The sequence below is a fragment of the Xenopus tropicalis genome, chromosome 6 (genome assembly GCF_000004195.4).
Source record: "Xenopus tropicalis strain Nigerian chromosome 6, UCB_Xtro_10.0, whole genome shotgun sequence".
In the NCBI taxonomy this organism is placed as follows: domain Eukaryota; kingdom Metazoa; phylum Chordata; class Amphibia; order Anura; family Pipidae; genus Xenopus; species Xenopus tropicalis.
The window spans coordinates 61,724,476-61,751,751 of record NC_030682.2 but is presented as its reverse complement, the minus strand read 5'-3'; the positions used below and the strand labels follow the sequence as shown (position 1 = coordinate 61,751,751).

General features: G+C 39.6%; 1 protein-coding gene across 4 annotated transcripts in view; it reads left to right on the top strand.

The window, feature by feature from the left end:
• Nucleotides 1–27,276, top strand: part of pde1c (phosphodiesterase 1C) — a 369,089-nt gene that overhangs the window by 103,388 nt on the left and 238,425 nt on the right. For all 4 annotated transcript variants that reach the window (XM_018094811.2, XM_031903900.1, XM_031903904.1 and 1 more), the window contains exons 2-3: nt 2,194–2,244; nt 4,858–5,023. In XM_018094811.2, the coding sequence (XP_017950300.1) occupies nt 2,194–2,244; nt 4,858–5,023 (217 nt within the window). The remainder of the gene's footprint in view (nt 1–2,193; nt 2,245–4,857; nt 5,024–27,276) is intronic.

Below are 27,276 nucleotides of genomic sequence, written 5' to 3'. Positions count from 1 at the left end.
GGCTAAAATCTGAATTTTACAATTCTCTAGGTTAAACTTGCTGAGTTCATGTAGAAGTCAATGGCAAAGGTCCCTTCCCTTTTCTTGAAGTTCTTTCTTTTGTCTCGAGACATCTGAGATTTTGCTGGGTTTTGTCGCAGAACTTTTCCTTGTGTTTTTTTTTTTATAAAAATAGAAATTTGGGAAAATTAGTTTAGTTGAATTTGAAAATAAAAAAAATGAGAAATGAGTTTTAGTATATCTGCCCCTAAGTCCAAGGTGTAATTTGGGGTAAAGATAATTTTCTGGAATAAAAAATAAACACTTTTATAAACTGCACACCTTGATAAATTACATCACTTTTTCTGCAATCATTTCTCCTTGCAACAGTTGGCTTCAAGGTAACACAACCTGTGAGCTGGTATAAAATAATGTTTCTTATTTCTGGAGAAAAATGAATATACACTTCCATATCTATATTACCACTTGTAACCTTGCTGGTTTCAGAAATGGCAATGATAGACAGTGCAGCACCAGGAACAATACTTTATAAATAACCCTTTTATTCTACGCCACTTTTAGTGTAAAGCATTTTAATATGTTTGTAAAATTTGCCCAAATTAAAACTACCCAAGAAAGACTGGTCACTCTTAACACACACACACACATATTAAAACAGTCTAATTTCTTTATAAAAGTGATATTCCTACACTCATTTTGTTGCTTATTGTTACTCACAGGAGAGGGAAAAGCCTTAATGTTTGTTTGTAAGCAGTTTCTAGGATACAAAATCTTTAAAAACTGTAATTAGGATTTCAAGATTTTTTTTGTAGGTACGTTCAATTTCCTATAGTACAGTGCCACCTAGTGGCACTATCTTGTAGCAGTTCTTGTACAGAAACGAATTGGCCATCTGTTTATTACAGGTATATGACCTATAATCCAAAATGCCTGGGACCTGGGCTTTTCTAGATAAGGGGTAATTCTGTTATTTAGATCTCCATACCTAAATTCTACTAAAAAATGACTTGTTGAAACATTAAATAAACCCAAATGATTTTTTTTGCCTCCAGTCAGAATAATTATATATCAGTTGGGATCAAGTACTGTTTTATTATTACAAAGGAAATAATTTTTAAACATTTCAATGATTCGATTAAAATGGAGTCTATGGAAGAGGGTCTTCCCCTAATTCAGGGCTTTCTGAATAACTGGTTTAACAATAACAGATCCCATAGCTTTAATGGCATACGGGCATAAGTCAAGTATTTTCTCTCAGTACTAATTTCAGAGAGCATTGTTCACAGACTTAGATTTTTACTGTTTGATTTTTTTCTTTAATTACACATATCCACCCAAAGTATATATTTATCATGTAGGTTGTAGGTCAAAAAAGTTTTTTCTAAAAGGTAAAAAATAAACATGGCTGCATACATTTTTTAATAACAGGACTAAGTTGATTGTGTATAACCAACTGCAGTTATGTAAAACCCCCCGTACAGTATCAATGATTAGCATACATCACTGAGGCATGACCTTAGCACTTAAGTTGGTGCTGCTCAAACTTTTCATTATGCAACATATCATGTATTTTTGAGCCAGTATATGAAAATGATTTCATACATAAAAGTATAATGACCCCTGCAGCAGTCAGCCCTTAATAGCCTATACTGAAAGCAAGAGAGATGCCTATGGACACCCCCCCAAAAAAATACATTTCTAAAGCTGGCCATACACGTGGCGATCTGACGATGTTTCGTACGACCATCGGTCGCACGAAACATCGTCAGATCCGCCACACACCATTCAGGGCTGAATCGGCAGGTAAGGAGGTAGAAACAATAGGATTTCTACCTCCTTCTGCCGATTCAGATCTGAAGGGAGAATTTTGGTCAGGCGCCTTCTATGGCGCCCGATCAAAATTTTCAAACTGGTCCGATCGGCGAGTCGGACGATATCAGCAGCTTCCTGCGATATCGGTCGACTCGCCGATATACCATACACGCACCGATTATCATACGAAACGAGGTTTCGTACGATAATATCGGTGCGTGTATGGCCACCTTTAGTTGTGTCTGCCTGCTACCACTAGTATTATATTTACACTTACAATATCTGCAGTAATGCTCTGTTAGCTTTGTACTGCTGGCTTACATTAATACTTTTTTATGTTTGTAGTACAGTATGATATAATCCTGTTTACTTTTCTTTCAGTTGCAAATGAAGCTGGTGATAAGAATGCACGCCCTCTAGCAAGATTTGCAAGTAAGTCTTCTAATAAGCTTGCTGTAAGTTAATGAATGTGTGTGATGTTAGTGGGAGTGGGTTAGGGGACACAGTATGATGAGACAAGCTAACATTGGAGCAAATTGTCACGTATAGAGATGTTCGTGATTATGCTGCTGGAATAACTCAGTTTAAATATAATTAATGACAAATTAAGAAGGTATGGGAGGTTAGCATGGTTTGGTTTTCTCCTTTGTTTGCTAATGTTTTCAAACTATATAGGCTGTGTAACATAATAACAATAATATAACAATAACATTAATAAACAATAACATTGTGAACAATAAAATGGACGCTATAACAGAAAACTGTGTTAGAGAAATGGCACAGAAAGTGTCAAATGTCAAATATTGTCTGTGGGTCACATTTTCTTGAAGTAAAATGGAAAGTGACGTGAGTAGCTTTATCTCCTAAATACACGCCAATACATTTTTATTTAATTGCAGAGATATTCATGGTATTTTTATTTGGTTCAAATAGAATTGCATAGGAACCCACTGTAAGTTGCAGTTGTGTTCATTTATGCCACAAGAAACAGTGACCAAAGTGCCATTATTAGGAATCTTAACCATACAGTGTGAGGTCTGGTGCTTTTTGATAACTCAAATTTATATACTGGGCTTTTTAATGTAAATTAAAATACAATTCACAGATTTACTGTAGCTATAGGATATAAACACAAGTATGTGCTTGATTTCATTTGAGAGCCATATTAAATATAACCACATGGTGGTAGTGTAGTGGTGGCTGATTTATGTAAATGTTTCCTGAGAGACTGATCTCTGTAATTACAATGGAAGATAATGTTAAAAAAATAACTGTTTCACGCTTCAGACATTTAGGTGCTAAATCCTAATATCAATGTCAGTAAACCAAACATACAACTTGAAATCAAATTTCTTAATAGTATAAGTACAATGTTAATACTAAGGGGCAGATTTATCAAAAAACGAGTTTGAATCCTGAATGAGAAAAATTCGGACTGGAAATGAAAATATCTGAAGATTGCAAATATCACGAAAATGCTTCCGAAAAAATTGTATTAGTCACGATAATATCGTATTGGCGATCCGAAAGTCACAAAATTTTCGTACCGAACGATTGTAAACAGTGGCAAAACCGATCCGATTTTTTCGCACTAAAAATACAAAGATGTCACGCAAGCAGCGAAAAAGTTGCAAGAGTGCTGAAAAAGTTGCGTAAGTGGCGAACAAGTCGCAGAAAATACAATAGGACCGATCGAACAAACGCTCGGAGCGTTCATGGATAAGTAAATGTGCCCCTAAGTGTTCTTGGGCCCCTTAGCAAATTGTTTTAGGGCCCAAACATATAATAAAAGCATCAGTCAGGGAAATCAAAAGCACAGATTTTTCTGACTAAATAACCACATTAAAGGACATTAAGTAATGTAGCTATAGCTGTTTTCAGCTAACACTAGGAAACTAGTTAGGAGTATGAACTTGATCACCTTTTTTGCTCTTGGAGCCACAAAACATGTGAAAGTCCAGGAAGTAGGATGTGTGCTTGTTTAGTTTGAAAGAACAAAGAAAACAACCTAAAGACTGCGATTAAAACAAAAATATTACTTTTCTTGTTGAAGTTGCGCTAACAGACACTGTGGTCCTTTGAAAGAGCAAATATCATAAGTTTAAGATTTTCAGAATTACAATGGACCTGTCTGTCCTTGCTTCAGACTTTAGTGTGCTTGTTGCACATGCTGTGCAAAATTAAAAACAGTGTCCCATTCTGTAAAAAAGCCTTGCTGTGAATAAAACACAGGCACAGACCTATGTATTATTATGGGTTTTTAATATAGATCTGACAGATTCATGCAGCACTTTACAAAGATTATACATCATTCACACCAGCTCCTGCCCCAGTCAAAGGTCCTTAAAGTTACTCTGGGTGCTGCTGTTTCTTACTATGAGAATAAGTGGTACGACTTCTGCCATTTGAGTACATTTCCATAAAACATGCAGGAATACCTTAGATTGGGCAGCTGGCTAACGGCCATATTGGTTGCACTTCAGTGTCAGACAGCCTTTTCTGACAATCTCTTTTGTTTTTGCAGACATACAGCACAGAGAAATGACAGGGTACCCTGTGTTGTTATTCTCATGTTTTATATACTTCTAACAGATGTTTTAGATATTTTTTTTTCAAGATATATGAAGACTCAATTCTCATTTAATCTTTTAGCAAGAGTTTCCTAGGCCAGCAAGTAAGCCTTATCCCAATTTCCACTCTGCTTAACCTTTGTGTGAGGAATACCTTTGATTGGGCAGCTGGCAAACAACCGCATTGTTGTTTTGTTGCTAGTACCAATTAACAAAAACAAATTAAAGAAGAAAATAGGTTATGATTCCCTGTTGTTTGCCAGCAATTTTAGCCAATCAGTTATACAGTATCTGATATTCCATTTTTTAAATTTATATATGAGTGTTTCATTCTGTAAGATTGCACAGTTATATTTTTCTGTAACTGCAAACACCATGTACAGTAACTATGGCAGCCTTTCCAGTGACAGATTTTCTTTTTAAACAGCTTTTCAAATTTATAAGAGAGCAAACAGATTTTTTCATTTAATTGTAGGATCCAAGTCTCAAAACAGCTTGTGGAACACTATCATCAGTGGGCTTAATCTAAAAGAGAAACAGAAGCCAGCAATTGCCACAGACCCTCGAAGTCCAGAAGAGATTTTAGCTGATGAACTACCGCAGGTTGACAGTCCAGATGCCATCCCGAAAGCATCGATCAGGTTTGAGGGTTTAAGTGCATGTTTTGGTTCTTGGTCAGATCATTTGCAGCTACTTGAAAATGAGTTCTACAAAGTGGGTGATTTTTTTTTTATAAATAAATATATTTAACGGTTGGTGTTGCTTTTTATTAAGTTGGGGGACAGTTGTTAAATCCACATGGAGAACTATGATGAAAGTTGATAATCAGACAGATGTATTTGGATGTAAATAAGGAAGGGGCAGTGTGATGGAATCTGTGACTATACATTAATGAATAGGGTAGTTGATTAGTTAATTTATAAGCATATTTGCTACATTGTATTGTTCCTTAGCCTTTGGTGACTACAGTATATAGATAACAGTTTTAAGATGTAACTATCTTTTTTTTTTTTTTTCAAAAATCCATGGTCCAGTTCAATATGCTGAAATCTCTTTTAATTTTTGTAAATTAAAACACGCCACTTATTGTCAACTCTGAGTTATTATCTAATGAGCTTTATGGTGTTTTATCCCTTATATAACATATAAATTGTGATGACCCAATAGTAAGATGTGAATATGATGTAAAAAACTGTGGTCACACCTTTATACACGACTATAGAGTTTAGAAACATTTACAGAATTTGAAGAAGAAATGAGAAGTTTGGGGATGAGTATCAGTTCCAGAAAATCTGCTTTGTTGCCATTCATATATAGTGTAAAGCACTGAGAAAGTTGTAGCGGAAAAAGTGGTGCAGCAAACAGGCACAGTTCACAGAGCAGTTCTGCTGTTCTTATGTAAAAGAATAAATACAGAGATATTCAATGTAATTTCTCTCTTTCATCTCCTAGAGAAAATAGCTATATTCACATATCCCTGTACATGTTTTCACCATCTCAATTATACTATAGAATGCTAACAGGAGTAGACGTGGAGTAGAGCAACAGATCATTGAAAGACACTGGTTTTAAACTGCATAATCTAGACTACAATAGCACTACCACTACATGATATATTGCATAATGGACATACTTGACATTTTGTAGAGGTTACTCTCAAACTTATCTATAATTTGGGACCTAGGGACTTTTCATTAAGATAAAATGAGTTTTTTACAGCATTATGTACATATAAATCATGGATAGGTAATGTCAAGACTGAGCTCTATGTGATAGAAATGAAGTGCTTACATTTGGAAGTGGTGATAAAAATCTGAAATTGAAATTTCAAGATAACTGCATAAAATGCTATATTGCAAAACTAGGTTTTATGCAACACTCTTCAATGAATAATCTTTTATTTACTGCATGCTTTAAAGGGATATTGTTGTCAAAATAAAAAAGCCTTATATGTGGCTGAAAACAACCTGTGCTGTAGGTTGTATTAACCAAAGCAAAATTATACCTCTTTCTAGTTTACCCCTTTTTGGTGGTTTAGTGTTTAAAAGTTGTAGTGTAAATTCTCTGTGTGTATTTGGTGTATTGTTTTTTTCTAACAGCTCAGTTGCTATGTGAAATAACTCATAGTAACCAATCAAATGGTTACTTTTAAACAATAAATTAGTAGCTGATGGCTACATTTGTATATATATTATATATATCTCATTACTTCCTCACACACTCGCATTCAAGACTTTCCAAGGGCTGCACCCCTTCTCTGGAATTTGCTCCCACAATCTGTCTGACTTTCTCCCAATCTCTCTGCCTTCAAAAGATGTCTAAAAAAACATTTATTTAGAGAAGCTTACACTAATCTAGTTTAACATAACCTCAGTAGGCTGCTAAAAGCAAAAGCGTGTACACCTCTCATATTGCTTAATTCTGATCTTGCCCATTCTCACACCTTGTGTCTCAAACCTTTCTCCTTGTAGATTGTAAGCTCTTTTGGGCAGGGCCCTCTTCACCTCTTGTATCAGTTATTGGTTGCTTTATATGTTACTCTGTATGTCCAATGTATGAAACCTACTTATTGTACAGCTCTGCATAATATGTTGGCGCTTTATAAATAAATGTTAATAATAACACAATATATCAGGGATCCCCAACCTTTTCTACTCGTGAGCCACATTCAAATGGTAAATGTGTTGGGGAGCAACACAAGCATGAAAATGGTTCCCGATGGTGCCAATAACAGCAATAATTGGCTATTTAATAGCCCATATGTGGACTGGCAGCCTACAGAAGGCTCTGTTTGGCATTATAGTGGGTTTTTATTCAACCAAAACCTGCCACCAAGTCAGGAATTCAAAAATAACTACCTGGTTTGGGGGCACTGAGAGCAACATCCAAGGGGTTGGGGAGCAACATGTTGCTCATGAGCCACTGGTTGGGGATCACTGCTACAGTATATATTATACCCCTTTTTGGGTGCTTTAGTGTTTAAAATTTGTGTAATATCTGTACATGTATTTGGTGTTTTTGCTAACAGCTCAGATGCTGGAAGTTGATTAGAAGAGAACATGCCATTACTATCTTAATCATATTGTAATATATTTAATTAAATACAGTACTTGTTAGTACTTTGCTAACAAGTACTACATCTGCTTTACTCCGCCAGGAGCAGAGCTATCTTAAAGTTGGTAGAGTTCTGGTAGATCTGGGGCACACCCTGACTTAACTGGGAATAGTCAAGTAAGCTTAGTTGTGTTGCCTAAATGCCTACATTTTCCATTTGGGGATGTTGGAAGATAAGAGTCTGTACAAAATGGACCATGATATATAGCATAGTTGTCAAATAGATGCATAACTGTTTAAGAAAAATATGACTGGGAACCATTTATTATGAAGGTATTGGGCGAGTATTATAACCCCTACATTTTAGTTTAGGGTCTTTTGGATCTCTAAATCTGTAACAAATAATGTATGAATCTGTAGTCAAACTAAGCCCTAATTTCCCTTTATTGCGAAATGAAAGTGTGACGTAAAAAACAGATGTAGACTTATCCTGTGACGAAAGCTCATAGGTTATTAACTGCAACTATATTTAAATCTTAGCTGGTCATTGAGAAGAACTTTCCCTTTCACTAACTTTAATCTTAAGAAATGTGATTTTTCTTGTTTTATACTACCCTCTGGGGAGAGTGGGTATGCCAAAAGCACAAGCACTGTTTAGGAAAGGGGGAAACACTTTATCCCATTAGCAACTGCCCTTCTATACATGAGAACAAAGTGCAGAATGCTGGATATCCTAAGACAGCGCTGTCCAACTTCTGCGGTGCCGAGGGCCGGAATTTCTCGCGCATACATGGTGGAGGGCCGCTAATGGAAGCCACTCCCCCTTTTAAACCACACCCACTTCAAAACACACCCATTTTATCACAATGGTGGTAGTGCAGCAAAAACCCAAATGCTTGGTCCTCACTGCAGGGATATCAACCGTCATTCATATGTGAAAGAATTATATTATGTCATATTAAGACACACCCTAAAATCCATATGACTCTTCCCCTGTGGATAGCACAGCAACCCCCAGTACATAATTACACACCTTAGGGACCATTTACTGGCTATTTCCAACTGCTAACAAACTCCCAGAACAAACCCCTGCCAGGTTCACCTCCCACAGGCAGCATAGGGTAGCACTCTCTTGCCCTACGCTACCTGTGTGTGCCATTCTCTGCCTGCCCCATGATGCCTGTGTCTGCCATATGCTGCCTGTGTGTGCCATACTCTGCCTGCCCTATGATGCCTGTGTCTGCCATATGCTGCCTGTGTGTGCCATACTCTGCCCTACCCTGCCTGTGTGTGCCATACTCTGCCTGCCATATGCTGCCTGTGTGTGCCATATTCTGCCCTACCCTGCCTGTGTGTGCCATACTCTGCCCTACCCTGCCTGTGTGTGCCATACTCTGCCCTACCCTGCCTGTGTGTTCAATACCCTGTCCTATGCTGCCTATGTGCCATACTCTGCCTACCCTATGCTGCCTACACACAGGCCTGAGGTGTGAACAGTTGAACAATGTGGGTGATTACAGCCTGAGCCTGAGGTGTGAACACTGCAGGGGGTAAACAATGCATACATAAAAAGGTGTGATCAACACAGGGGATTACATATTTAAACAATACAGGGGGATTACAGCCTGAATCTGAGGTGAGAGCCATGCAGGGGGGCAGTAAATCTCAGTACTGATACCTTTTAAAGCTTATACAAGGGTAAACCATCAAAGCAGCCAGACAGGTGGGGGGCCACACAGAGGGGGGTCGCGGGCCGCATGCCGCCAGTTGGACAGCACTGTCCTAAGGGATATCCAGGGAAAGGGCATATCAAGGGCAGATATAATGTGGTTACTACCTTAGGGTCAACATAAGGGAGGCAGCTTATGCCACATGTTTAGTTTCATCTACTGTCTTATAGATTCTGTACAGATGAAATTGTATTATTTGTCCCATGAACAAAACAAGATTATGTTCTTGCTTATTTAGTTTGAATACAGAGTTTTTCTGATCTTTCATTATTACCTGTGAAGCTAGGGAGGTAAATACTATATGCAGTAAGCTCTAGTGATGGGCAAAATAAATGGGCAAAATAAATGGGCAGACATGGATTTTTTGCATTTCGCCATTGGCGGATTGTTTCACGAAACGGATGACAAAATTCGCCACAAGAAAATTTGCTGTGCATCAAAGAAATGTTGCCCGGGTGTGTAAAAAAAAAAATGATGTGCGGGACAATTTTTTTTGACATGCAACATTTTCATGGTTTCACAAATTTTTCGCACAGATTCGCTCATCATTAGTAAGCTCTAATGAGCAGGGACTTATTTTCCTAAATGCTACATGTAGCTGGAAAGTGTAATGGGCTTTTTTAGCAATTTCCAAGTTTGTAAATTAGATTTTGTCTTCCTAAATCAAATAAACTTGCATATCGAATGCTGACTTATTTATTAATATTAAAAAACTCAAATCTCAGATTGACTCAAATTAGAGTTTGAGAATATGGCTTGACTTTGACAATGACAACTATAATGATTTCTACAGAAACTCACAAGCTTTTAGTTTTCGGGTTTTTTTGCACTTAATAAATACCAGACAATTGAGTTTTTGAACCATAACTCAAATTTGAGTTTTTTAAGCGCAAAAAAAAATCAAACTTGTCCATTGATAAATCAGCCCGGATCTTAATCCATATTATTTTTCCTGGGTTCTTAAGGTACGTGAATGCCCTATGCATTATTCAGTACTTTAATATCAAATCTTGATATAATAGCAAATCTTTTTTTTAAAAAAAAGCATGAAGCTGACCGTTCTGCTTAGTTTACTCACATAAATAGCCAGAGAGAGCCATGTTATGTAGAGCTGTAAATAAGATCAGTAAGCTATTTTACCCACCCTGAAAAATTTGCATGACAGGTTCTAACTATCCTGGACTCCAGAGGACTTTGCTGCGCTACAGTGTTACATTGTGCATACATGGGATGGGCTCCTCTTTACTTCCTTTTGCCCAACAGAAGTTTTTCGCCAGGAAAGAAAATACTCGATCCAGCAGGGTTACAAGATGATCAAAATGACCACTGACTGGCCATACATGCCTAGATGTTTGGGCTATATAGACAATATTGGACAAACTACCAAAACTGGACATGCATGGTCAACTTTAGGTGGTTATGAACTGTAAATGGAAATAATGTGACTTCTGTCTAGAAGGTACATTACTGTCTTACTAATTGCCTGACAAATTACAGGGCTGGTGGTCTCATTGCTTTGTGCAAAACTCTGCAAAACCACTAAAAGAATACAAATAAAACACATCTGTGTAAAGATGTTTGAATATCCTTCTTGAATTTAAATATCATCATACCAGAATGTACAGGCGTCTTTGGGATTTTGCAGTAATGAAGTAATTAAGTAATTAAAAAGTCAATGCATTGATCACATTGACTTTTCCTTGTGGAATTCTTCCTCATTATTAGCAGTGTAGCAGTGTGGTATCATTTAATCAGATGGTAACAACATCAATTGTCTTCTCAACTATGAAACAAACTTTGTTATGTCTCAAGCACATGGGCTGTTGAATTAAATATATTGTTCTGTATCATGTATAGTATGAGTCTTTGTTATAACCAACAGATGTGTAAGGGCTCTGGCACACGGGGGAGATTAGTCGGCCGCGACAAAACTCCCTGATCGCGGGCGACTAATCTTCCCGAGTTGCCTACCCCTGCCATCCCACCGGCGAACATGTAAGTCGCTGGCGGGATGGCAGACGCGGCGGCGTGATTACGCGCAAATCGCCGAGTCTTTTTCACTTACACGTTCGCCGGCGGGATGGCAGGGGTAGGCAACTCGGGGAGATTAGTCGCCCGCAAACAGGGAGTTTTGTCGCGGGCGACTAATCTCCCCCGTGTGCCAGAGCCCTAAGTTAAAAGGTTACACTTATCAAGCTGAACTGGTTAACAATTGACCTTCTCTTCAAAGAATTGTGTAAATCTGATAAATAACCTTGGTTTAGCCTGAGGGAAATCTTCTGGATCATTTTCTAAAGAGCAAAAGACTGAGAGGTAAAGAAAGGCTTTCCTGCTATAATAGGAAGATACACCTAGCTCATTGTGCCAGTATTTGAGGCCTGAAGCACATGTTTATGGGTATATACAAACACATAGGTTATTTATGAATCTATATCTGCATGGCAGGTCATGTAAGGGAATTATTTTACCTATAAATTGCAAAGTTTGTGGACATTTGTTGAGACCAAAGAAAATTCATTTTTTGAATCTCAGATTATAGTGTTTTGGCTAACTGTCCATTATCTATCATTTTCTTCCTTATAACCAAACCATAAAGGGGATATAAACATTCTGTAGCAGTGTTGCTCTACCACATGTTTTTGCCTACAACTTCCAGCATTCTCCAGCACAAGGGTTTGGGAAGTAGCACACAAAGCGAATCATCCTCTTTCCTCTGCCTGAGTTCTGCACACAGGTGAAGCAAAGGGAATCTGCTGTCATGCACTCCTTCTTGTAGCTCCATTGACAGGCATGATGTTGGGCTGTGTGTGAAGCGAATATTGGTGTAAAAATGCATACTTTCATGTTTTCTTGCCTATTTCCACTACAGGCAGACCCTGTGCCTGTCAATGGCGCTGAAAGAAGAGGTGCATATCAATGGCTTTCCTCTGCCTGGGTAAAAATTGCAGGTGGTGGAAAGCGGATGATGTGACCCTGACCTTAAAACATTTTGGAAACTGTAGTTCAGTGATATCTAAAATAGATCTGTAAAACCCTCTACAATAAAAGGACCAGCAGCTCACTTAAAACAAAATGATCCTCCAGTGACAATTTTGCAATTATTTACAGTTCTCTTTGTTTTCAGTTTTATATGATTGTGCCCAATACTTTCTAATTGTAAAGTTTTGTTTTTTTTGTATTGTCCTGTATATGTTTGTATCATATATTGCTACTTAGGGGTCAAATGAGGCCTTCCATTAGTGTTATGTGCCCAGCCTGTCCAACTGCTCTGGTGTTTCTGTACATTATCACCATTTTATTATTACAGTGACATCATTTTCCAAACAAATGGTGGTACTCTGTGTACAAAGGTCTGATTGGAAATCAGGCTTGTAATGTATTTTGTGCAAAATAACCTATTCATGTTTGTGGAAATAAATATTAAATGCAAATGAAATAAATCAGACTCTTTTTAATTCCCCTTAAAAAATGAATGCTAAAATTCTTGTTGTTTTCTTTTCCATTTGTCTTATGCTCTCTGTATTTTGTATTTCTTGTTTTTCCTTTTCTCTAATTCTTTCTTGTCCATAAGTCAGAGCACCTTTAATACCGTTGAAAGGGGAAATATTTTTTCTTTATCATTCTCCCCCAGTGCATCTGCTCCTACCATATGTAACTAGGAATTCTTACAGTGCTATTCTAATTTGGTGACTGTAGCATCTACATTCTGGAGGAGAATCTCAGCCAACGCATTTATTGATGAGTTAAACCTTTTTAGTAACTCTGGAGCCAACCGTTACAGCATTCTGTAAATACTTTAATGTTACTAGGTTCTAATGTGAGATGAATATTCATAAACATCTCCATTTTTACAGTGTCATTTAATTAAATACATTTGTATTCAGGACTAAACAATGGATTCCAAACATTTTCTGTATTATTGCATTTAAATTCTGGAACAGTGTGCTGGTTTAAAGGCAGCATTAAATGCTGGCAAAAAAAAACACTTTCTGAGAAGTTTAACAATGCATAATATATAATTAAATAGATTGGCACTAAAGACATGTTTTTAATCATTTTTTAATGATATGGCCAGTTTTTCTATTTGCACGCCATGTTTTCTTTCTCTTTCATCACCGAAGTGCCAAAAGCAAACTCCCAGAGACTTGCATTGCAATCACTTGTCAGATGACAGTTGCTTGGAAAAGCAATGCAATCTATGGGGGGAGGGGGGAATGTTTTGGACATTTAAAACCATGTTTTGGGCTGATTATAAAGCCATTGCTCTAATAGTTACAAAAGTGCCCCCTGCCATTAACAGTTAAAAACATCTAAATCAGTTCAGCATATGCTAGAGGTGGCATGTGTTCTTATTCTAGTAGATTGAAGCAAATAATTACTTAGATGAATAGCCAAAAGAATATGTAATAACAATTAGACAAAACAAAGGTTAAAACACTTAAAATATGAAAATCCTGAACATATTTTGTAAATGCAAAAATACCCAAACTCAGCAGATTATTTCTAATGTTTGCAAACATGTTTTAATGGTGTTTAAAATATTGCAGAAATATTGTGTTGATGTTCAGGACCTGTATAACAGCAAAGTCTTATGTACTGTCTAATAGTAAAGACCAAAGGGGTCACTAACCCTGCTGGACACAAGTACAAAAACACCAGTGCCTGTAGTGTGCCCCTTAGTGGTTATTTAACAGCATTTGCTCCTCCTGGGGTTGTTGCTCTCTGCACAGAGTACTAGATTTTAATTCCGGTGCTCTATGCAGAGACCAGTGTCTGGAGTCCCAGCAGCCCAGCCTTATTCTTACAGCCTGCCTGGAATCAAGCATGTTCATACACAGGCTGCACTCAATTCTAGGCACAGTGCATAATACACAATGCCCCACACAGTGGGCAAAGTGCAAAAACTCGATTGCAGCCTTCTTTTGCACACTGCGTGGGGCAATGACAATGTGCATTTACAACTTATGCAATATTAAATTATTTTTCCCTATGAAAAAGAAAATGCTATAATAGAAAATCACTATTGTTATAGACCTTTCCCTATACTACACATAATGCTGAGAGACATAATCAAACCATGGGCCTGACTTCCTAACAGTGGTTACAGCACTGGTTGCACATAAGAAAAAGACTGCACAATATGGGACAATATGCAACTGGTCTTTCTTTTATATTTTTAGTTATTTAGCTTTTTGTTCAGCAGCTCTCCAGTTTGGTATTTTAACAGATATCTCATTGCTAGGGTCTTAGTTTTCCTAGCAACCAGGAAGGCGTTTGAAGGAGAGACAGGAATATGAATAGGAGAGAACCTGCATATAAAGTAATAAAAGTATCAATAAAAATATAGCCTCACAGAGCAATCATTTTGCCTGCCAGGGTCAGTGAACCTCATTCAAAAGCTGGAAAAAGAAGAGTAAAGCAAATAATTCAAAAACTATAAAAAAATAAATAATTAAAAACAGTTGCAAAGTTGCTAGGAATAGGGCATTATGTAACATGGAAAATTGTATCTATTTTTTGCGCTAAGAACTTTGTCCCTGACGCTTATGTTCACCCTGGATTTAAATCTGGGATGCCCCTAGGCTGCTCAAAACCCCCACCCCCATACATTTGTATTCCCCAATGCTTGCACCCCATCACTTACCTAGTACAAAGTCCTGCTGTTGCTACTACTGTTCCACTGATCGGCAGTGCTGGGCCAAGCTGACCAAGCACCCTAGGCAACCAGCACCCACCCCCCGTGTGTGCACGCAGTGCAGCGGGGTTGCCGGGCCGCTACAGTGGAGGGAAAGGGCCCGGAATTAGAGGTACCTGCCTGGCACCCCCACCACTGTTTCACCCTAGGCAGGTGTCTATTTTGCCTACCCGTAGTTCTGGCCCTGCTGATCAGCTCAGCTGCACTCGGGATTGGGTGGGCAGGAAATTCCAACACCTATCTTCAGTCCCCAGTGCAGATGCAAATAGTAGGCAGCATGCTATATCTTTGCCACCCCAGGTCTGCACCTTTGTGGCCTGTACAAAGTCTGAGCCTGCTTATGTTCAAATTCCATTTTAAAAATCTCAAAGGAGTAAATAGAATCTTCAAAAGCAGCCCATGAAATGAATTTTTCACCATGAAAAGTATTTGATAAGCACTTCTCTTTCCTTCTCTTTCAGTTTACAGTGCATCTTTCCTTCTCTGAAGGGATGGTACCTTGTCAGTCTGTGGCAGAAACAGAAGGAACAATATGCATATATTTTTGCTTTTATGGGTATAATAATTAACCTTTTCATTAGACAATATTGAAACCAACAGAGTGTTTAATATAGAGATCAGCAGGATTTTTATCTTTGTACTCTCTCTATACGGATCATCCTAACATATTATTTATGTGACATTTCAAGTTCACAATCCAATTTCACATCAGATGCAAAGAATTTATCTTGCCTGTGCCTGAAAAAGACATTTGCAGTTACAGCAGTTCTGAGGCACTACTGAAGGATGCTTATAATGGACTGCTGAAAGGTACGATGAAAAAGTTTTATTGCACTCTTTAGAGCCAAAATGGAACTTTGCTTTGAGAACAGTGTACAGCAAAATGGATATGAAATAAACAAAGGTGGCACGCACAAGTGCTGAAATATTGATCCATGCCAGGAGTTATTGTTAAAAGGAGTACAATAAACCTCTTTCTGCAAAAAAGCACTATATTTGCAGAGCAACATAAAACAATGCTTCTTGCAAATTACACTATAAAAGACTGAGCTTTATGAAGTAATGAATCAAGGAGTACTGAATAGTTTGGGATATTTATATGGTGTAACACTGCATCCCTGGTACCCTCACAAAGTATATTTCTAAATATAGGCCTCAACCTTTCATGGATGCACTGCTCCCTCCCTCAAATGGGGAGGATTGTGGGTTATGCATGGGTCAGGATAGGCCTGTGGGAGCAATGAACTGTATATTCCCACTATAGGGACTCCAATACTTTTAAGAATATATATAAGTTGGTGTCATGAGAGAACATGCTCCTTTACTTGTTGAATTCAGGCCTAGATGGCACCGGTAGTAGTGTTCTCTGAGAGTTGCCATCCAATCATTGCAAAATGAACTCTGTAATTTATAGACATTCTATGAGTTTATAGCCAGCTACTGTATGGTAGGGTAGCATGGCCTGTGTGTATGACTAAAGGATTTTGTTATGAACAACAGCAGGGTGGGCCGGTCTGAATTACGACTGAACTACGATTATGACGTATTCTGTTATGTATAATTAATAATGTTTATCAAAAAGTTCTACTTACTATCATTATGAATAATCTACTTTTTGTATATATAGACATTTGTTCTTGTATACTTATTTACATACTTTCCCTATTGTTCTTTAATTATAGACTCAGACTAGCACTATATGAAATTTCAAACACTAGGTTTTTTTTCTACTGCATTTTAATACTTACACACTAAATGCCTCTTTTTTTCTTTTACCTTGCTCCTGTAATTACGTACTAAATTACACATCTTTTATGATTGGTTTGTACTAATTATTCTAATGATTGGTCAGTATAGCAGCCTTGTGATTGGTCAGCTGTGACCTTAAATATTCTATGCTTATAGGATGTTATCCAGCCTATGATTAAGTGCCAAGAATGGCACGAAACACGTAAGGCTTAGCATTTATGTGTATTATTCAATAAATATACTTTTGATCTTACCACTGATATTTGAGCTTCAATTCTACATCAATGGATTTCCAGAGTGCCTGCCTATCTCATCTATATGTTTCTTATACGGCCCACCAGGGGGCCCCAATTAGGGTGGGCCTGTGGCAGCTTGGATGCCCCTCGCAATTTTTTTACTTACATGCGCTTTCTATGTTGCCTCTTAAATCATACTCATGCCCTTGTGGGACTCTACTCACGCTAGTCTTTGTAACCAGGCACAGGGATTTCTCATGCACATTGTGTGCACAATCCGGCTTTCCTAATACAGTGTATGTCAGATGACAAAAGCAGCCAGCTACTGGCTACATGACTGGGTGGGCTGGCCTGCTGTGTCATGGCAGGTAGCTTTATGTGGGGGTAGATGTACTTAATGGAGTATAGTGCTATGATTGTTGAATCCAGTGACTCGTTGTGAAAACAAACAGTTGGCCATATCTAAGCCCTGACATTGAAACTGAACAAAGAGCATTGTGTAAGAGAGCAGTATTTGGACTGGAATCTGGTGTGAGAACTGTGCAAACTTATAGCTTAGGTTTGCAGTATCAGACTGGGGTATCTGGGGCTCAGCAAAGGACCTCACACAGGGGCCCATAAAATGCATAAGCACACCTGCTGCTGTCCTTAGCCCTTGACAAGGGGACTCCTCAATTTCCCTTCGCCTTCAGCCACCCCTCCGAACCCCATTGTTACATACATTAATACAACACCAGGAGCCTGAAATGGGTAAAAAGAGGCCACAGCATTTATTTACATTTTATTAAATAAATAGGACCTTGCCAGCCTCACCCCAAGGCAATATTCAAAGCCAGAATTCCATAAGAGATCGCTACTATGCTCTGCTGTTCCTTACTGAAGACTTGAGATCAGCACTATGTCATTATATCCACCACTGAGTATTAGGCTGCCTCTACCTACAGAGAGGATGGCCCCAAACTCTGCTACTAGCAGGAGCTGCATCTCCCACCATGAGAGAAGTTCAGCAGCCCTGCTGCCGGTCCTGAATCTGCAGTGCCTCGATGATAGGAAATCCAAGCAGGCTGTCACCTAGCACAAGCAGTAGTAGCGTCTGTATCAATCAACCCACCGTGCAGTCAAAGGAGAGAAGCTCCTTTCTCCCTCTTCTAAAATTTCCTGTGCAGTACTCTGGCAAGTTCCTACTGCTGCTGTGACAGAAACAACTTAAAATACATTAACATATATCCACTGTTTTTATCCAGAGGAAGGCAAAAAACCCAGCCTGAAGCCTGTGCCAATTATGCCTCAAGAGGGAAAAAATTCCTTCCTGACCCCCATGGCGATCGGAAAGTTCCCTGGATCAAGGATTTGACTTTTATTTAACATAAATAATACCATGCAGCCTCTCACATTCATACTGTATAGTGTTACCGAAACCACAATATAACAGTGCATATAGGAAAACATTCACATTCTGTTATTAATAGATAATATGAGAGCATAAAGAAGAAAATATCCTGGCATTTTACAAAATATGCAAAAAAGAGGGGAGGGTGGGTGGGATTTTTCTACCTGTTCAGAAGATAGGAAGTGAACTCCTTCTTTTGTGACATCACATCCCTATCCTTCTCCACCCCCTGGCCCAGCTTTCCCCCTCCTTAACTTACTGCTTCTCACCCAATCACAGCTGCATCTGATTTTTCCAATGTTTAAACCATACCTCCCAACATTTGAAAAATGAAAAGAGGGACAAAAAGACTTGGCGTGCGCAGCGCGGCAAATTTTTTGACCACGGCCACTGTGTGGCCACACCCCAATTGCCACACCCCATTTTTAAAATTGTTAAAATAGTGCCCCCGATGGCCCAATAGACAGCACCCCCATAGACAGTGCCCCCCGTTGACCCCATAGACCATGCCCTCAATTGCCCCACAGACAGGTGCCCCCATAGAAAGTACCCTCCATACACAATGCCCCCATAGAAAGTGCCCCCATAGAAATTGCCCCCATACACAGTACCCCCCTTACACAGTGCCCCCATACACAGTGCCCCCATACACAGTAGCCCTCCTTACACAGTGTCCCCCCATACAGTGCCCCCCATACACAGTACCCCGCCATACGCAGAGCCCCCACATACACAGAGCCCCCCATACACAGAGCCCCCCATACACAGTGCCCCCATACAGTGCCCCCCCATACACAGTACCCCCCATACACAGAGCCCCCCCATACACAGTGCCCCCCATACATAGTGCCCCCCATAGAGATCTTGTGGCTCCTGCTCCATATTCAGCTCTTCATACGGTGGCGACAGGACCTTTTATAAGGTTGCGCCCCGTGCGTACTTGTGACGTCACACGTACGCACGGGCGCAACCTTACAAAAGGACCTGTTGCCGCCGTACGAGGAGCCTAAAAAGAAGCAGGAGCCGCAAGAACTCTATGGGGGGCACTATGTATGGGGGGACAGTGCCAAAGAAAGTACCCTCCATACACAATGCCCCCATAGAAAGTGCCCCCATACACAGTACCCCCCATACACAGTGCCCCCATACACAGTGCCCTCCATACACAGTAGCCCTCCTTACACAGTGTCCCCCCATACAGTGCCCCCCATACACAGTACCCCCCCATACACAGAGCCCCCCCATACACAGAGCCCCCCATACACAGAGCCCCCCATACACAGTGCCCCCATACACAGTGCCCCCCATACACAGTAGCCCTCCTTACACAGTGTCCCCCCATACAGTGCCCCCCATACACAGTACCCCCCCCATACACAGTGCCCCCCATACACAGTAGCCCCACAATTGCCCCATAGAGAGTACCTCCAATAGAAAATTCCCCCCATACATAGTGCCCCCCATAGAGTTCTTGTGGCTCCTGCTCCATATTCGGCTCTTTGTACGGCGGCGACAGGACCCTTTATAAGGTTGCGCCCCGTGCGTTCGTGTGACGCAACCTTATAAAAGGACCTGTTGCCGCCGTACAAGGAGCCGAAAAAGAAGCAGGAGCCACAAGAACTCTATGGGGGAGTCAGAGCGGCTCGGCTGCAGCCAGCGTGTCCCGCTGGCCTGGATAGTTTAATGAATGTTCTGCATTTCTGTAATGCGGGACATTCATTGAACAATCCGGGACAGCGGGACGCGCTGTAAAAACCGGGACTGTCCCGCGAAAAGTGGGACAGTTGGGGGGTATGTTTAAACATAAACCACTGTAATCTGGCTGCTGGTCATTCGGATCCCTTGTTTATAGCTTCAGGGCTTCCTATCTAGCTGCCACTGCTACCAGTGATGCGTTGCCACCCCCATTATGCACATGGATGAGCAGGGTTGTCTCTTCAAGAATTGGGCATAATGAGAAAGTGAATCTTTTGGCTCCATGTGACAAAATATTTAGGTAATTTGCCACTACCTTCAGTTAAAATAGCAAATATGGACAATGAGCATATTATTTTTCGGCATGCCAGTAAAATTGCTGTAAAAAATTATTATGAGCATATTAACCCCAGGCAAGTCAGTAAAGACATAGCAGAAACTGTGTAATTAGCATATTAATCCCAAACATGTCAGCAAAAATCACTACAGAAATGGACAATTAGCATGTTACTCCTAGACATGCCTGTAAGAACCCCGCAAAAATAAATTATAAGCCTATTAACCACAGACATGACAGCACATAACAGCACTGCAGAAATAATACTGCACACTCGATTAACCTCAAACATGCCATAAACATCACTGAAGAAAATAGATAATGAGCACAGTAACTGCAGACATGCCAGTAAGATCACTGCAGAAGTGGATTATGATTACATTAACTCCAGATATGTCAGTAATGAGCATAGCATTAACCACCAATATCTCAGACAGATCACGGCAGAAAATGGGTAGGTTGCACAAGCAAAACCCCTGCTCTCTACTAGTTCTCAAACGTGTCTGGTCTCGGGTCTACTTCCCCCTGCATAAAATGTGTTGTTTTTTTCTTGTGCAAATACAAGTACCGTATATACTCGAGTATAAGCCGACTTTTTGAGCACAAAAAATGTGCTCAAAAAGTAACCCTCGGCTTATACGCGAGTACACCTCCTCCAACCTACCTCCTTCCACTTGTGCTGACTCTCGATCTGGCCATGGGACGTGGGTTCTTGCGCGTGCGCTCCTATGTGTTTCTATAATATGAACATTGCAATGAACAGATTATACAGTGGGCTCGGTCACCATATGACTAATCCGCGCTTGCGCACAACCTATACCCTGACTTTCCTGCAACGGATAAAACTACAACTTCCATGAAGCAGTACTGCCTGCGAGTCATGTGACAGCGGGCGGGTTACACAGACCGCTCATTGACAGACTGCTGTGGATGCCGCTCATTAACCCGGTGCAGATAGTGACAGGGAATCGTGCGGAGAGCAGTATAGATGAACGCGGAACGGGACCTGTCCCCACTCACCCCCAACATCGTGCCCTTAATGACAAGATGTATGAGAAGCGCAAGGTGGCGGCCCTGGAGATAAAGAAGTGAGTAGGGAGGTAGACGAGCAGTGAGATACAGCAACAGGGTTTGCCCAGTTGGAGTTGAACTACAGCTCCCAGAAGCCCCCGATAGTGGGAATTGCAGTAAAACAGCTGGAGGGCTGCAGAGTAGGCATTACCTGACAATAACGTTTTATAGGGTTGGTAAAGCAGCAGTTGTGATGCTCAGGCCTGATCTGTGGAACAAGGGAGAGAGAATGCCCTGGATTTAACTTCTTTGTGCTTCACTGAGTGTCTCTTTAGGGGGGCAGTGTTCAGCTGTGTTTGATATGGGGGTGCTCAATAAGACTGCTATATGCTGCAGCTGGGGTAGCACCCCAGAATGGACCGCCGTCCAAGGGGGGGGGGGGGCGCGTGTTACATCTTCGGCGCTACTAAAAGCTTCTGACTTAGCTAAAAAGTTAAATGGGAGCAAAAAGCTATTGTAGTACTGTGGTGGGACTTGTACACTGGGGTCCAAGTACTTGATAATTAGTATGGCAGCTTCCTTAGTGTTCCCAAACTTACTTATGTCTGCTGCTGTAGCATTTTTCTTTCCCTAAAGTTATCTATTTATTTATCTGTTTTTATTTGATTATTGAAACTTAGCAGTAGCGGTTGCATTTCCCACCCTCGGCTTATACTCGAGTCAATACATTTTTCCAGTTTTCTTAGGTAAAATTAGGTACCTCGGCTTATATTCGGATCAGCTTATACTCGAGTACATACGGTAAAAGATTTTTTTGTCCAGCAGATGTTTTCTCAGAATGCTTACTCCTAGTATAGAGACCATGATGTGTTTTTGTTGCTCATCTTGCCCCCTTACTAACTCAGGCTTTCAGAGTTAAGATGACTTATGATGAATTTCCAAATACCAATTTCCAATGTTTCTTTTCTGTTCTGTGTCTCCCGATATTTACACTTCACTGAGGAGAATAAAAAAAAAGAAAGCTTTTTTCTTTCCTGTGCTGCACAGACTTCGACACCATATTGTACTTAGCACATGCAGTTGCAGTTCGGTTTCAGAGCCCAGGTGCTTGCCAATTTGGAGAGGACTCTTGTGTTATATCAAAACCCTTCACTGCCAAATATGGCTGTTGTGAATATGCCCCAGGAGTGACCTTGGCATTGATTAAATACATGTTCTGTTAGCCTCATGTGTCATCTGATTAGTACAACATTGCACAATAAAAAGCAAACACATTATGCCAAGCTCCAATAGCCTGAGGGTGGGTAAATGATTTCATTGCGATTTTTACATTTTCCTTTTAGAACTTATAAACATTAATAATTGCTTTAGGCTTTACATATCTATTTTATGAAAATACTGTAAGCTCTAACCTTTAAAAGAAAATGATGCCGTCTTTATAAGCTGTGGAGGTTTATGCTCTATTTTATTCTATGCTCTAAGTTATTTTTCCCTAATTAGACTACTGAACTGAAAGGAATGGCACTTTTAGATTATAGCAGCTTTCTGAGGAAAATTTAAATTCTTATAAAATTCATGCGCTACTTTGTGTAATTCTCTACAGGACTTACAGGTATTATAGCAAAGAGGGATGTTCTATGTCGTTTCCCTCAAAGGGCTAAAGGAGATAAATCCATGTTTGATGCAAAGGAAGCTATCTACAAAAAAATACAAAAAAAATCCCCAAAGCCAATAGCATGCATAAGATTGGATAGCTATTTGTGCTTTGTCTACCATACCTCAAAGCAACCAGGAAGGTTAAGGTTAGTGGATGTAAAATACATTTTCACAAATAATGATTCTAAATGTTTATGCAACTAATAACCTGCAATTCTGGATGCTAGACATAGAAAGAATTATGTGCATGTCTCCACCTTCAAATCCTAAACTAAGCCATAAATCCCTAATTTTTGTGGGTTAATTCGGTTTTATAAGAAGGATTAAAAAAAAATCATTTTTACATTGTGTGCAGACATGCAATGTTCCCTCCAAGGAAAGTAAACTAGCAGTACATTTATTATTATTTATAAAATATAATCATCTCCATCGGGGATTTACTCAGTAAGTGGATACAAATACAAGCAACAGTACTGTTTACACCTGCATTCTTAAAAACATAAATACATTGTAAAGTTTTCATAGTAATAAGGACAGTATGGGGATGGCCCTGTTCAAAAGTCTAACACACAAGGCAAAAGATAATTCTACAAAAAACACTCCATTTTCTGCAGTTACTGTCACTTCTCCTTATTTAGTACAAGTATAGGGTCTGTTATCCAGAATGTTTGGGTTCTGGGGTTTCTTGATAATTTGATTTAACCTTTTTTCTGCCAACTACGTATGAGATACGTCGTGGCAGAAAAAGGCTTTAACTGCCGACGACGTGTCTCATACGTTGTTGGCAGATAAAGGCTACTCTTTGCAGCGGCGGCATGTGCATCTGCAGAGAATTTCTAGCGATGACAGCCCCCTGGGCAACGAGCCATAGGGGCTGTCATGTCGATCCTGGGACGCAATCGTTGCAGGACCATCCTAGAAGCAGCAGACGCGATTGCATTGCGTCTGCTGCTTCTTCCTTCCCCCCAGCACCGCCGCCCACTGAGTTCCTGCCGGACTGCAGTGTGGAGGACAGAGCCAAGCGATCGGTGCTTCAGGACAGGTAAGGTGTTTTTTTTTTTTTGCAGTTACACACTTACACACACATTTACATACATTTATACACACTTACATACATTTACACACACTTACAGAACACAATTTAGCAGTTTTTATTATTTTTCATTTTGCACACTTATATACACTTATATACACTCATATACACACTTACACACACACACACTGTCATACAACTTTTACATGTACACACATGTATACACAAACACTTTTTTAAAATTTTTTATTTTACCACTTTATTTTTTAGTTTCTTTTCCATAAAACCTTGTTTATTTTGACAGCGTGACTATTGGATCAGATTTTCTGACCACTAATTACACTGTCGTGTGATTTATTTTGTTGTTTCACTGATTTTCACAATTTATGTGGTTTTATTGCATTTTTATCCCTGTATAAGTGTTCCTGATCTGTTTTTAGCATAGCTTTGCCGTGTGTAACTTTGATGTACAAAAATAACTTTACCTATTTTGAATTCATCAGAAGTGTACTTTACAAACATTTATGGTTTTCTGGGGGTATCTGTATAGTTAGGGGGGGTGTTACGGCACATAATACGCTGACAGGGGGCTCTGTATGCAAAAGCTGATTTGGCAGGCGAGAAATACATATGCGCTATTTTCATTTTGGGGTCAGTACATACCACAGACTTTGGTATATCTATGCATATTGGGCATCAAACTGTTCAGTAGACCTTAGGTGTTCCTATTTAGGGTGAGTTGCCTTTGTACGCAAGAAATTGTGTGAGATAAATGCAACCTGCATGCAAACTGCAACATTTTTAGGCGATTTTTTGAAATGTCATAAAAACCAATAACTTTAGGAAAGCTTTGCAGATTGGTACTTTGGTGTAGAAAGGACTCTTTACCCATGTTGGATTTGTCAGAATGTGTACTTTCAAAAACTATATGGTTTTCTGGGGTCTCTGTATAGTTAGGGGGTGTTACGGCACATAATACACTGACAGGGGGCTCTGTGTGCAAAAGCTGAGTTGGCAGGCGAGAAATCCATATACGCTATTATCATTTTGGGTTCAGTACATACCACAGACTTTGGTATATCTATGCAATGGGCATCAAACTGTTCAGTAGACCTTAGGTGTTCCTATTTGGCATGATTTGACTGATCTTTATCAAGAAATTGTGAGAGATAAATGTGGCAAAGTGCAACATTTTTGCGACTTGATAGATTGGAGTAGATAGACAGTTGTGCCTATTCAGAATCTATTCTTTCCAAAAATGTACAATTTTCTGGGATAAACCTTCTGTTAGTGGAATTGTTGTCCTTGAAGTCTAAAGTATGTAGCTTTCTGAAGCAGTGCTTTGGAAATTTGGCAGTGTACTGCTGGGAGTTTTTGACCTATACAAGTGAGAAATCTCCATAAAACCATATATATTTGGTATTGGCACATTCAGGAGACATGGGACTTTCCAAATCAGTTGTATATTCGTGCATAAAATAATTTTTGTTTCTAGTATGTGTGTTTATATTATGGAAAATTTGTTTTTTTTTTAATTTTTATACATTTAGAAGCCTATATCTTGTTACAGAATTGGAATAACACAAAAATTCTACCATATTTTGAAAGCTTAGGTTATCCTGAAAAAAACGATATATTGTTTTCCTGAGTAAACTAAAAGTGCCCCCAAAGAAAGGCCCCTAAAGTGAAACAGTGCAAAATGTTAAAAAACTGTCTGGCAATACAAGTTCCGCTTTGATCAAAAGGGTTAAACATGAAAAGCCTTGTAGTATTGTTTTGCCACCAATATGAATGCAGGCCAATAGGTCACCCTTTACTAAAATGTAGCATTAAAAAAAATTATTTTTAAAAATTGGTATTATTTTCTTAAAATTCACTCTAATGGAGAATGCAGAATTTTGAGGTTTCTGCATGAAACGTTTCCGGGAAGAGATCTCATACTTGTAGATGGCTCCCATTGCTAGCACACCTCCTCCAACCCCACTATTGTTGGGTCTGCTACCCTATAATTCACAATTGGTACAGGACATGTTTACTGTGGCATTTGGAGCTATAACATGAGTGGGTTGTTAAATAGATCCATGTGTTGTAACTCTTAAAAGATTTTACAAGGCCTTTATGTTGCTTGGAAAAGTTGGAAAATGTTTGGGCACCCATCCCCTAGTAAGGTATACAACGGGTTTGGGGCATTACTAAAAGATATAAGATAGCATACATGTTTCAGAGACTCTCTTGTTGCTTACTTAAATATTTAGGCCTATGTTGAGATAAACTTTTCATAGTTCAAATGACAATTAACCATTTAAACACTAGATATGTGGCACATAAAATACAGCATCTAACTCTAACAAGTATCTAACTCTAATAAGTGCATTATTTACTTGTATTTGTGGTCAGGGTCGGACTGGGGAAAAACCCAGTGGGCCCAGACCAGATCCCTGTTTTGCGCTTCCTCGGCCTCTGATGTCCTCCCCCTGATGTGTTTCACTTACCTGCGCGCAGGGGAGGATGTCGGGGGCCCCTTGAGGGGGTTAGGGCAGGGCACAGTGAGGGCCCCTGCAGTGGGTGCAGGTGACATGGCCGGAGGGGGCACCTTGGGGATGAGGGCCCTGGTGGGCCGTGCTTCCCCCAGTCTAACCCTGATTGTGTTAGAGGTTGTGCTGAGCACAGGGCTTTCCCTTAAATAAGACAAAACACATTAACACACAAAGAAATTCATACAGGTAGTAGAGAAACTCACCCCAAGCGCCAGTGCCCCAGTAGTTACCAGGGGCAGAAAAAATAACCTCTGTTATAACACTGCAAATTTGGCCCTTGTAGTGCAAAAAGCTATTAAAAAAGATCTTTGTCATGCTTGACAATCGTAAAATATCATATTGTGTTTGGACATTCAATATCTGGACATATGTATTGTGTTTCGACATTCACTCTCATATGTATGTATGTATGTATATCTTTATTTATAAAGTGCTACTTAAGTACGCAGCACTGTACAGTAGAATAGATTAATACAAACAGGGTTATTAACATAATAATAGATAAATACAAAGTATAACAATAAATACAGATAAATACAAGATAAATACAGTTGCAACAAGTGTCAAAGACACAAGAGGATGAAGGTCCCTGCCCTGTAGAGCTTACAATCTATATGGGAGGGTGGATATAAGTGCTGTAGGTTACAGTGGGTGACACTACAATATAAGTGCTGATTCCCAGATCAGGTGCTGGGTGAGTGCTCCAAAAGGTAGTCTTTAAGTTTAGTTTTAAAAAGACTGAGAGAGGATTCTCTCCAGAGGAAATCAGGG